Below are 12,665 nucleotides of genomic sequence, written 5' to 3' on the forward strand. Positions count from 1 at the left end.
GTTTTTGTCTCTCCCTCTACTGCCCCCCCCCCCCCCCCCGACCCCACCTTTCTCTTCTCTCTTCTTCTTTTCTGTTCTTCTTCTTGCTCCGGTCCGGTCGTCCCAAATGGCATAACAAAGACATCAAATAACGGCAAATAAAATTTCATGGTACAGGGAAGTTGTAGCCAACACCTTTCCTGACACAGAGCAAATCTGTCTAGCATGTAAGGGCATTTAGATCAACAATACTATCTGCCCCAATGGCTGGACGGGACAAAAAAAAAAAAAAAAAAATGTCTTCCAGGGAAACTCCCATCCTTTCCCTTCTGGCAGCCCCCCCCCATGATCCACTTTTGACCCACCCCCAACGCACACACACACACACACATACACTACACGGCACATCTGGACTCACTATTATTGCTGCCTCCCTCGTCATGGCAACTGACTGAGTCCTCCGCACGAAGCCCTGGCGGGGAGCCAGTTGGCGAGGCCAGTTGTGGGCGTGGCTCCAGTTCGACCTGGCAGGCTGCTACTCCTGCTTGGCAGCCACCACGTTTTCCCAGCAGGACTTTTGCAACCTCCGGCATGCCTGCACAAGATCAACAAGGCTGGGGTGGGGGAGAGGGGGGGGGGGCTGATGGGAGGAAAAAAACGATGCTTGTTGTTTTTGTTGTGTGCTGCACCTCCGCTGACATCTCCTTTCTGGAACTTGTGCCTCCATTTTTGGTCTCCACCATCAACGCTATTGACTCCGACTGTATAACACGCTTGAGCTGGCTGGATGAGAGCGATGATGTCACCAAAGACAAATCAAAAACTAATAAGTCCTTGTGAGGGTCAGGGGCATATGCTGGAGCCTATCCCGGCTGACTTTGGGCAAGAGGCGGGGTACACCCTAAGTTGGTCGCCAGTCAATCACCGGGCACTAAAGTAAAATCCTATTAATAAGGCGAACTAGGAAATATACGTCTGAGTGAAGCTTCAGCAAGGTTCTGATCATCAGGTCAGGCGGCAAACAGTTAATCTGTATGAGCCCTTAAGCTCCAGTGTGACCTTCAGGTCACCTTCCCCGTCCAGCAAACTTCCTCCCCCCGTGTGAAACGGCTAAGCTGAATAAACGGACCGGGTCGACCCCTGCAGCCGCCGGGGCCGAGTCTGCAAATCTCCCCTCTGAGCGGCCGGCAGGAGGCTATTTACGGACTCTGCTGAGACCGCAAAACACGGCGGCCTGCCGTGGTTCTACGCTCAAGGCCGGGAAGCGTTCTGATGGTTGTTTGGACTGTTGGGACATTAAATGTTTAACCCAAAGTGGGTGAAGCGTCTCGGCTAAGGACGCAACTACAATGGATGAAGCGAGATTTGAACCGCTAACCCTCTTATTAATGCCCCTTCTCTACTTCCTTAGCCACATTCTAGAAGTTCACAAAGTGCTGATGTATCTGACCGCTATGTAAACAACAGTGACGTCACAAAGTACATTACTGCATATGTAAACTTCAGTTACAACATTCTGACATGAGGACATCATTACGTCATCTTCCATTCTGGGGAACCTGAGAGGCTAGCACGTCATGTGACCACAACACCACACCAGTTTTCCGTTGTTCGAGTCCAATAAGATGTCAGTTTCAGCCAATTAGACTGTGGAAACGTTACAATGTAGGACATTTGTAGCTGTCCACTTCATTATTTCCTCGTTTCCCTGAGAAAACAGGAAGCTGACTGTGACGTCATAACGGCAGACCTCGTCTTCACAAAGACCGTTACATTTACAACAAGTCACATCACCCATGAATGGGATTGAGAACCCTAGTAAAGAAGTCAATTACCGGAGATTTCGCGTAATATTTTCAAACACCCTGTCATTTGGATTATGATCGAGTGCCTAAAATAAAAAACACATCCTTCCCATTAATGTTTACAATTTAATGACTTACCTCAACTATTATTTCATTCAGACGATACAGAGGGAAAAAAAAGGCTAGTGATCCATCTTCCTATGCACCAACAATCTTTGGCTGCAACTCGCCTCGTGCAGACAAACAGAAAGTGCGCATGCGCACAGCTCCAGTAAATAGAAGCCCCGTGCACGAGCCGTGCGTGCTGTGACGTCACCAGGCTTTAGTGCCACCAGTGTGGAGTTCAGACGGCGGCGCGTCCACGAAAAGGAACACGATGGCTTCCCGCCGCGGAGGCTCGTCTTCTTTCTGACGTCAAATTCCTTCATCGAGACTCAACAACGTCGACTCAGTCTTTGTTACAACTCACCGCGGACACCAACATGTCGGCCAGGGCCGCGTCCAGGCGCCAGTCATGCTATCTATGCGACCTGCCCCGCATGCCCTGGGCCATGATCTGGGACTTCAGCGAGGCGGTGTGCCGTGGATGTGTCAACTACGAAGGAGCCGACCGGGTCGAGTTCGTTATCGAAACTGCCCGCCAGCTCAAGCGAGCCCACGGGCGAGCTTCGCACCCGGGTAAGGCAACGCTCTCCGGGAAGGACCTCCACCACTCAGCCGGGGAGCCCGCCTCCCGCCCGCCGCAGCCCCTGGACCGCTACCCCCTGGCCGACAGGCCGCCCCGTCTGGGCCCGGAGTACCAGGCGGTGCGGTTGGCCAACGGGCTCCCGTTACCGAGCGTCTTCCCCAAACCCGACGAGCCACCGGAGCTGAACCGTCAGAGCCCCAACCCTCGCAGGACGAGCGCCGTGCCGCCCAGTTTGATACCGCTGGTCAACGTCGGCGTGGTGGCCGTACAGCCGTTGAACGGCCGCGCAGCCCAGATGACCCAGCCTGCGGTTCTTGTGGACATGAAAGAGAAAAACATGGCGGACAAAGAGTGTGCGAGCAAGGGCAAGAGCGTGCGCGAGCTCATGGCACTGCACTCCCTGGACAGCAGGTTGAAGAAGGAGCACGTGACTATGCCGAGGATGATGGGATATGAAGGCCCCGCCTCCTCGTCCAAGACAGGTAGGATGACGTCATGACAACAGGAAGTGCTTTTTTTGACCTACTTTGTAAGTAGCTAGCTTAAAACTAGCTCTTCCTCAGACAGGGGGAAGCACCCTCGCAGCATGAAGAGGAAGGCGTCGCCCGAGCCGGACAGCGAAGGCTCCACCCCCAAGCTGAATGGTGCAGACGGTCAGCCGTGGCTGCCATCCGCATCTGAGGTCGCCAAGATGCCCCCCGCCGCGCTGCCGGGATTTTCATCCGCTCCCCCTTCCGCCGTCTCCCCCCAGTCCCACAGTGCGCCCCCTGAGGCCACCACAGCTCAGAACTCTCACTCCCCGATGGCCGCACTTATCCTCGCCGCTGACAACGCGGGCGGTGTAGGCTCACCCAAAGATGGCTCTCAGGTGCACTCCACAACAGCAGGCGCACGACAGAACAGCAGCAGTCCCTTGTCGCCCTCCTCTGCGTCCCACAGGAGGCCATCCCAGAGGGACGGTCCCGGGAGCGCTAACTCTGCGGAGCCACACACGGTACCGCCTCAGAGCAACCTGGACTCATCGGTAGTGGCCGGCGGCGTGCCGCTATGCTGCACGTTGTGTCATGAGCGTCTGGAAGACACGCACTTCGTACAGTGCCCGTCGGTGGCGTCGCACAAGTTCTGCTTCCCGTGCTCGTGTGAGAGCATCAAGCAGCAGGGCGCCAGCGGCGAGGTGTACTGTCCCAGCGGCGAGCGCTGCCCGCTGGTGGGCTCCAACATACCGTGGGCATTCATGCAGGGTGAGATCGCGACCATCTTGGCCGGCGACATCAAGGTCAAGAAGGAACGGAATGCTTGAAATGTTCTTTTGGTTACCGTGGCGACCATGGTATTTTTGTTTTTCACGACTTTGTTTGTACCATTTTTTGAAGAATGTGAGCAAGCACTTGCCAATAAAAGCAAACTACTCTGTACACAATTTTTTTTTGGGGGGGGGGCAAATATATGGTGGCATATCACGTGGAGTGGTGAGGCCTTGCGAGCGTTACGAGATAAGAGCAACTATAAATAGCTGCATCGGCCACTTCCTGCTTGTTGTTGTCGTGGCGACCGCTGCTTGTGGAAGGCATGTCGGGGTCCTTCTGAGGGGCAGATGCATCTTCATGCAGCACATGGGACAAAATGGCTGCCGTCAGAAGTTGACAGGGATGAAAACAAACTAGAGAAAAAGAAGTGTGCTCGGCATCATGGGTAATAACAGCGGGGCCGAAGGGGAGGGGAGGGGGTGTTCATGTGCTCCACAGCGGAATTCCTGAGTCACCGTCCCCCGTCCCCTCCCCCTTTGCCTCACCGCTGCAAGGACGCGCCTCTTCTTCAAGCAAGTCACATGGCCGCTGATGAATGGCGGCCAGTGTGGCGTGAGGAAGTTAACCCCTTCCTGACACATGAAACTGATCCACAATCAGTTTTTCTTCAAGTAATGCAACAATACACACACTTCAAGTGTGTCAACAGTATGCCATGTGGTTCTGAGGTCAGCTTTTTTTGTCCCGTCCGTCATATATCTACGGCCTGCCACTTCCTGTTTCAGGATTATACTGTACATCACTTTTGACACCAGTAGGTTACAAATAATGAGGTCATCACAAACAGAGATGATGCTATGACGCTCACTGCTGCTGGATGATTGGCTGAGAAGCTATGATGTCACAAATTTGTCCGGACCCGCCTCCGTATTCTGTTTTTTCTTATTCCCGCCTGCCCATCAAAGTGTTGTTGACGTTTAACCGCAGCTATAAATAGACATGAATAAGCATCCCACTGACTTCGCCCATGTTCCCCATGGTGCAACATCCTTTTTGTGACCAACCATCACAGGAAGTGATGCATTTGTTGCGGCTTGGCAGAAACTAGCGAGCAGAAAGTGACCGTTAGCGTTTCCTGACAGAGACATGCAGCCTGGTTAGGGGGGGGCCATTGAACGTGAAAGCAGCCATTATGCAAACAAGAGATGTCTGCTTCCTGTCACCGTGGATTAGCTGTCACAGCGTGAGGTCATCCTCTTAAACTAGCGTGGATTACCTGCTGAAAAGACTTAACACTTATGTCACAGTTACTTCCTGTGACTATTTCTACTACTACTACTATTACTATCACTTCCTGTTAATAAATCATGTTTACTTCCTGTTGTGGGAGGTGAAGGTGGTCTCCTTGTCTCACATCAAGTGTTTGAACAGCGGCCAGACGTTGCTGACAGCAAAGCGTCAGCGAGTGGCGGCGGCGTCCTCTCCTTCATCCACGAGAAAAAAACAAAGTCGTAAATCTGTGCTCCTGCGGCAGGAAGTGCTTTTGGTGGTCATGCTTGATGTGTTTGTGTGTGGTTGGTGCTGTGAAGGAGTCCTTCAACTACACACACGCCATGTTGGGGCCAGCTATGACCTCTGTGTGACATTGACATCAGCTCACACACGCACGGAATGTGTTGTTTCGGGGTTGTCACAAACACACAGAAGTTGATCACCTGACCGGTGACCCAATGACCTGAATCAACAGGTGTCACTGCTAGTCTTGGCAACCCCCCCCCCCACTGCTGGTAACCATGGTGACGGTTGCTGAGGTGACTGCCAGCAGAAGGACGTAAACGTGACGATTGAGGACTCTTGAAGGATGTGCAGCAGAGAAGGTCATGTGCACAAACGAGGGATTCAGACACGGATTAATCAAACCAGGTGAAACCAATGCGTAGGCAGCTTCCTTAAATAGACTTTGCAATAGATTACAGAGTCACAGATTCACCATGGCAACAAGGGCGGCGTACTTTCCCCTGACAGAAGCAGAAATCCTTATAGAGGATTACGAGGCGTTAAACTCTATTGCTTTATTATCACAGTTACTTGCTGGTAGCCCCCCTCGAGCACTATGCCTTCTGGGTAATGTAGTTCATACCCATATTAAACAACCCAATTAACATCTCCAACATTTAAATTTTAGGTAAAATCAAAAGGAAAATGAATGATGATCATGATGATGTCATAGGTCAGCAGAGAACACTGTTTTGGTCACATGACCTGCACTTTACATTAACAGCTCATCCTGTGATTGGTGGCCAGCCAATCACAGGGCACGTATAGACAAACGACCATTCCCACTCACATTCATACCTATATGGACAATTTGGAGTGGCCAATTAACCTAGCATGTTTTTGGAATGTGGGAGGAAACAGGAGTAGCATCGTTGTGACATCGTTGTTTAGACATTTTGTCTAAAAATGCACTCCCTTGTCTGTTTTCTTTTTTCTTCTTTTCTAACCCCTCCTGCTCCGGTCTGACCACTCCAAATTTGCAAAACAACAAAATTTCATTCATTCATTCATTTTCTACCGCTTATCCTCACAAGGGTCGTGGGGGGGGGGGGGGGGGGGGGCTGGAGCCTATCCCAGCTGTCTTTGGGCGAGAGGCGGGGTACACCCTGGACTGGTGACCAGCCAATCACAGGGCACATATAGACAAACAACCATTCACACTCACATTCATACCTATGGACAATTTGGAGTTGCCAATTAACCTAGCATGTTTTTGGAATGTGGGAGGAAAACCTACTCCACATAGAGACGGCCGAGGGTGGAATTGAACCCTGGTCTCATGGCTGTGAGGTCTGCGTACTAACCACTCGACCACCGTGCAGCCCAACGTGGTTGTTATTATTAGTATTAATACTGTGGTCCTGAAAACAAGCATATGGAGGTCAGCGTGTGAGGACAGGGGGCTTAATCTGATTTCAGATGTCTGCTCGCTCTCACGGGGTCAAAGGTTCCCAAGTCTGCCGTGTGATTTAGGATTTAAAGAATACTCTCACTAAGCCCTCCAAACTGCGTTTCATCTGACCAACAATCTCTCCGCTGCTAACTCGAGAACGTTCTATGAGTCCTTAAAGGTTCTGGTTGGAGACCAGAAGTGGTGCTTATCATGAATTAATTCACGGTTCACCCCTAAAGGAGGTCACCACAGACGTGTTCAATGAACATATTGATGTGACTGGCGGAACACGCTGTGTTTTTATAGTACAGCCCTTGCTTGCTCAGGAGAAGATGTGTCTCCTTCACAATGTGGACATGATATGACGTCAAAGGTTGCAGGTCCGAATAACAGTGCCAGAGCAACATCTGCTCCTGCTGACTCCTCCTCGTTAGGCCGACTGGAGTGCGAAACCAGCCTTTTTTTAATTTATTATTTAAAAAATAATTATTATTTTAATTATATTTTTTTTCTTTTTATTTATTATAAATGTATTATATTTTTTATTTATTTTATTGAGTTACTTTTATAAAATGAAAATTCCAGAGAACTTTTTGTAACATCTATTCTTCTTGCAATTTCAACCCAAACAAAACAAATATGCTTGTTTTACCACTACATTATAAAAATGCTGATATCCACAACTCATTTTGTATTAAAACACCAACAAAATCGTATTTCAGAAAGAATTAATTTCTATCATTTTTCCCCACATTGTTAACTAAAAAACATGAATGAAAACCAGGCTCTCGGGCGCCTTGTGTGGCCGTAGAGTGGTACTCCATGAATCTGCGTATTTTTGGTGATTGTTACGGTTTAACATTTGGACAGCAAATCTATACCAAGAGGTATAAAATGTATTCCATTCAAATTAATTTTTCACCCATCATTATTTTTACCTTTTTATAAATTAACTGATTTATGCAAAAAGTTGTTCGTTTTTCAGGTTCGGAGGATTATTTTCTATCAGGCACTCATCGGACTACCAAATCTGTCAAACGGTGGTGGGGGCCTTTTGGGGTCCTTTCTTCCTGGCCGCTGCGACACCAGCTTCCAACCAGTCGAAGCAGCGGAGAAACGGGTGAAATTAGGCCGAATACGTCGTTAGACTGACCCGTCCGGTGGAACTATGATGGTTGGCAAAACGAGTGCCATCGCGGCGGGCGTTTGTGGCGCTCTTTTAGTCGGTTACTGCATTTATTTCGACCGGAAAAGACGAAGTGATCCCAACTTCAAGAACAGGCTACGAGAACGTGAGTGTTGACCTCTTCTTCCTCACCTTCATCAGGCCTGCTCCATAGCGCTACGCCAGTTATGCTAGGCTATTATATTCCATGCTATAATATGCTATTGCGTTTAGTTCGATTCCATGCCATGCCATACTATGTGATACAGTAGGATAATTTGTTTTATAGTCCGATATGGAACTCGAATTTTCAATAATTATACATATTATATGACGTCACCAAAGCCCGACGTCATTTGGGTCGTTTGAAGATGGAGGATAAACATTCGGCACCGCTTTCTTAAACATAAACAAGATGGCGTCACCAGTCGCTCCAAAATGAGATATTACATAGAAAGCAGCATTTATGCTAGTTATTGTTTCTGTGATCTAATACAAAGGAGACTTAATAGCACACCTGTCAGTTGAGTTTAAGTCAAAATACACTCTTGGACATCATTTCTGAATTTTCAATACCAGGTTTAGATACAGCTCAGTGATTGACATCTGTGCTGTGTGTTGGTGTTTCAGGCAGGAGGAAGCAGAAGGCAGCAAAAGAACGAGCTGGTTTGGCAAAGGTGGGTTCTCCTTATGCCCCCCCCCCCCCTTGCCGGTGTGTTTGATCCGTTAGATCACTAATCATGATGATGCACATTTGTCCTCATTAGCTCCCAGACCTGAAGGACGCTGAAGCCGTGCAGAAGTTCTTCCTGGAGGAGATCCAGTTGGGGGAGGAGCTACTGGCACAAGGTAAGAACTTGGGATGTTCCAATACAATATTAATATTGGATATCAGAAAAGAAAAAAAAAACATTTGGTTCTATATCGGCCTGTATCATAATTCTTTGATATTGGCACATATTCATACAAGCAGTGGATTTCTATATATATCACGATATTGACACTTACTATGGTACCCATTATGTCATTGGATGCTCATATCACCTCCTACTTTGGTACGTGATAAAAATTCAAAAAAATAGATATAAATTTTTAGTGATTTTTTAGGAAATGTTAGTAAAATTTTAGTGATATGAGATAGAAAAAAAACCTATATTAGGAAAGCAGGAAGTGAACAAATGTAACAGTTACTGATTGTAAAAGTACCAGATGGAGGGGTAGGATTTAATAAGCTTTGCTTCTTCCTACTCCTTTTGGACATGTGGAACTGGGAACTGATTATGGGATGCACTCAATTGTAATCTGATGCATGTTCAAATGAAATAAAACCATTACCATTCTAATGTTCCATGTCGTCTCTGCCACAGGCGACTATGAAAAGGGCGTGGACCACCTGACCAACGCCATCGCCGTGTGTGGTCAACCTCAGCAGCTCCTTCAGGTGTTGCAGCAGACTCTGCCGCCGCCCGTCTTCCAGATATTGCTCACCAAACTGCCCACCATCAGCCAGGTACGCCGACTTCTTCGTGCATAGCGCCACCCGCCATCGTGTCGGTGTGTTTGTAAAAAAGGTGTTTATGTGTTGCAGCGCATCGTGAATGCACAGAGTCTGAGTGAGGACGATATAGAGTGATGTCATCATGATTGTGCTTCCGTGACCTGCTATGGACTGACTCTTGACCTCAAAGTTGCTTTGTTTCATCCGGGATGGCACACGCTTATTAGATCACTGCTAGGATTGTTCTGGAAGTTTCTCCAAATATTTATTGTTTTGTCTGTTGTGATGTCAACTTTTTACAAAGTTACAAAAAGTGGAAACATAAAGTGGGAACAAACTACGCTTTTGTCTTTTGGTCTTTTATTTAGTTGTACACTCATACAGTGTTAGCTCAACACATCTTTAAGTTTGTTTCCATAATCCACAAGTAAAAGTTATATTTTTCTTCCCATCCTCAATCTAACATCCAGCATGACTTAATAATTGTACTGTCAGAAAAAGCAAATATGACATCACAAATAATTAAAAATGTTAACATGTGACAAACGTGTCAATTTTTAATCCAAGGCTTTTATTTTCTCGGCCCATTTCCTGTCATATGTGATATTAGATAGAAAATAAAAATACCTTAATTTTTTAACTTTATTGTATTTTTTAATAACTTTTTTTAACAAATATTTTGATTTTATTCTCATTAAATGTTTAAAAATGTTTATTTTTACAAATGTTCCAACTATTTCAACTTTCTTCTCGTACAATTTTAATAATTATTTAATTAAATTAAAATAACTTTATTCCCATCATATTTGGACTTGGTAATTAATCATTTTAAATTTTCCAATTTTTTTTCTTGAGTGTTCTGTTTTTTTAAAGTTTATATTTTTATAACCAGTCATGATGTGCTATATATATATCACGATATTGACAGTTACTATGGTATCCATTATGTCATTGGATGACATTTCTATCCCATATGACATAACCAATAATTAAAAATGTTAACATGTGACAAACGTGTCAATTTTTAATCCAAGGCTTTTATTTTCTCGGACCATTTCCTGTCATATGTGAACAGTCTTTTTTGGCTTTCGTTTACTCTTGGCTGTTTTCTTTTTCGGTTTCTTCTTCGGATCAGTCAGCTCGCCTTTGAAGTTGTGATTCGGCACACTTTTCTTCCCCGGGAATTTTCTTCTGGCCGCCATCTTTCCCGGCGGTCCTCCGGCGTTGCTCTTCTCCATTTTCACCGACCGTTTCACCCTGATGGACCGCCCCTCCAGCTTGGAGCCGTCTAGCTTCAGCGCCAGTTGGACCGAATCAGAACTCTGCAATATTGAAGTCGTCTTTTATGTCATGTGATCACCGATCATGTCATGTGGCGTACCTCAAACAGAATGTAACCAAATCCTTTGCCCAGCCCAGAGTTGTGATCTCGCACCAGTCGGACCGCCTCCACGCCGCCGCACTCGTCAAAGTGTCGCCGCAACGCCAGGTCCTTCACATCTGACGGCATGACGACACATTAACAGAAACACTAAGAGACCTTTGACCCTGCACTCACTCACCAAAGGGGAGGTTACCGACAAAGATGGAGTGTTTGTGGTTGTGCTGAAAGAAGAAAAAGACCATTACACATGTGATGCGCTCTCAGTGAGGTCACATGACTTACTGAGGACCCGACGGTTGCTCTGTCCACACGGATGAAAAAATCTTTCTCGATCTCTACGCCGTTCCTGTCGGTCGACAAGACAAAGTGTTACCGCGACAAAAGTGATGCCTTCAGGTGCAAACTCTTTGAACCTTTCCAGCGCCTTGGAGACACCATCGCTGTCCTTAAACACCACGTATGCGTTGATGCTCTGCTTCAGGGGGTGAGCTTGGCGCCTGCCATGAAAGATAGTTTTAAAAATGGCTACTGTGGAGAACAAGATGGATACTTACTTGATGGAGGCGACTTTGCGGGACATGGACGGGTCCTCTCGGACCTGCGGCGACCAAAATAAACATTTTGTGACCAGAATGCTCATTTGGGGCGACAAAACATGCGTGGACATGATCCTATTTCTTACTATAGAGCGGAAGCGTATGGACTCGATGGACCCATTGTCCCTGAAGAGGCTCCGCAGCGTCTGAGGGGCAGGAACAGATACAAGAATACACTGAACACTCTGAGGAAGCTTCACAATCAAATATCCGCAAAGATGGCGGCACCTTCTTGGTGCAGTTGACTGGCAGGTTGCCCACAAAGACGGTCCTGTTAGCCTTGGCCGCCTCTTCCTGCTTGTGAGCTCGCAGCTTCTGCCTCTTCAAGACCCAGTGCTCGGCGTCTTTCACAGCACCCGCCTCCGTCGCTTTCCTCTTCTTCTTCTTTGGTTCTTGCTCGGTTTCATCAGCTTTCTGGAGGCTGCTCTCCCTGACGAAAAGTACGATTGTAGTACTTTACAACAATCAGCTCTCGTACTACATTAAAATATTCATGTTCTCTTTACCTGTTCTCCAGTTTCTGCTCTGCTGCGGATTTCTTTTTAGGGGGCTTCTTCTCTTTAGGGTGGGTTTCACCTTGGTCCTCCTCAGCTTCCAGTTGCTGGATGTTCTTGGGAGTCAGCTGCCATGACAACACAAAAAACATTACAGAAAATTTGAAAGAGGACCATCAGCGATACTGATTTGAGATGCTGGTCCATGCTGGTGATCTCACCTGGGGTGCAGGCTTGAAGAGGACAGATGCGGTTGGTGCAGCGCTGCTGAACAAAGCTGAAAGTGATCCGGAAGCCGCAGACTCTTTCTGGAATAAACTTCCTGACACTTGACCCACCTCGTAGTCAGCGGAAGCTTGTCTAGGAGATGCTTCATTGCTGGGGACAGAAGACACGAAACATAAGGTGACATTGTTGGAGTTTTTAATTTGATAAAAACTGGTAAACACAGTAAAAACACCGTTATGAAAACCCTTCTAATAAAGCGTCATACTGTGTGCAGAATAATGGATAATAACGTTCATTTTAGCAATTTTTTAAACAATTAACCTAATCCACCATTATTTTTTTCTAAGTATAAATTATAGTGATCGTTAAGTGCATACTATTAGACAATACGGTTATGTTATTCATTTATTAAATCATGTAAACAAACCTGTGCCGAAGTTTCTTCTTCATGATGACTTCCACCAAACAATCGCTAATACTTTCCGTCCACTCGTCTTATTCGGTGTTGTAGTTTAAATTAGATTAAAAACAATATTTTGGTACATTTCTGCTTCTTTAAATCCAGTGTTTGCACGCGTGCACGTCCCCAAGTTAAATGTGGTCCTTCTGTCAAATGAGTCCGATGGAAAAC

At 46.8% G+C, this 12,665-nt stretch overlaps 3 protein-coding genes across 3 annotated transcripts; 2 read left to right on the forward strand and 1 right to left on the reverse strand.

Annotated features, from left to right (window-relative positions):
• The first annotated feature begins 2,067 nt into the window (after positions 1-2,067).
• On the forward strand, positions 2,068-3,888 carry irf2bp2b (interferon regulatory factor 2 binding protein 2b). Its single transcript, XM_058085458.1, has 2 exons — positions 2,068-2,954; positions 3,036-3,888. The coding sequence occupies exons 1-2, from the start codon at positions 2,267-2,269 to the stop codon at positions 3,770-3,772; spliced, it is 1,425 nt and encodes a 474-aa protein (XP_057941441.1). The 5' UTR covers positions 2,068-2,266; the 3' UTR covers positions 3,773-3,888.
• A 3,833-nt stretch (positions 3,889-7,721) lies between these two features.
• Positions 7,722-9,672, forward strand: tomm20b (translocase of outer mitochondrial membrane 20b). Its single transcript, XM_058070641.1, has 5 exons — positions 7,722-7,961; positions 8,465-8,511; positions 8,602-8,683; positions 9,202-9,344; positions 9,423-9,672. The coding sequence occupies exons 1-5, from the start codon at positions 7,838-7,840 to the stop codon at positions 9,465-9,467; spliced, it is 441 nt and encodes a 146-aa protein (XP_057926624.1). The 5' UTR covers positions 7,722-7,837; the 3' UTR covers positions 9,468-9,672.
• Positions 9,673-9,677: 5 nt separating this feature from the next.
• Positions 9,678-12,647, reverse strand: rbm34 (RNA binding motif protein 34). Its single transcript, XM_058070626.1, has 11 exons — positions 12,462-12,647; positions 12,028-12,184; positions 11,819-11,934; positions 11,541-11,742; positions 11,399-11,458; positions 11,271-11,314; positions 11,130-11,213; positions 10,999-11,062; positions 10,895-10,937; positions 10,714-10,832; positions 9,678-10,654 (listed from the first exon to the last, which is right to left on the reverse strand). The coding sequence occupies exons 1-11, from the start codon at positions 12,482-12,484 to the stop codon at positions 10,394-10,396; spliced, it is 1,173 nt and encodes a 390-aa protein (XP_057926609.1). The 5' UTR covers positions 12,485-12,647; the 3' UTR covers positions 9,678-10,393.
• Positions 12,648-12,665: the final 18 nt, after the last annotated feature.

This window comes from Doryrhamphus excisus, chromosome 1 (assembly GCF_030265055.1).
Source record: "Doryrhamphus excisus isolate RoL2022-K1 chromosome 1, RoL_Dexc_1.0, whole genome shotgun sequence".
In the NCBI taxonomy this organism is placed as follows: Eukaryota; Metazoa; Chordata; class Actinopteri; order Syngnathiformes; family Syngnathidae; genus Doryrhamphus; species Doryrhamphus excisus.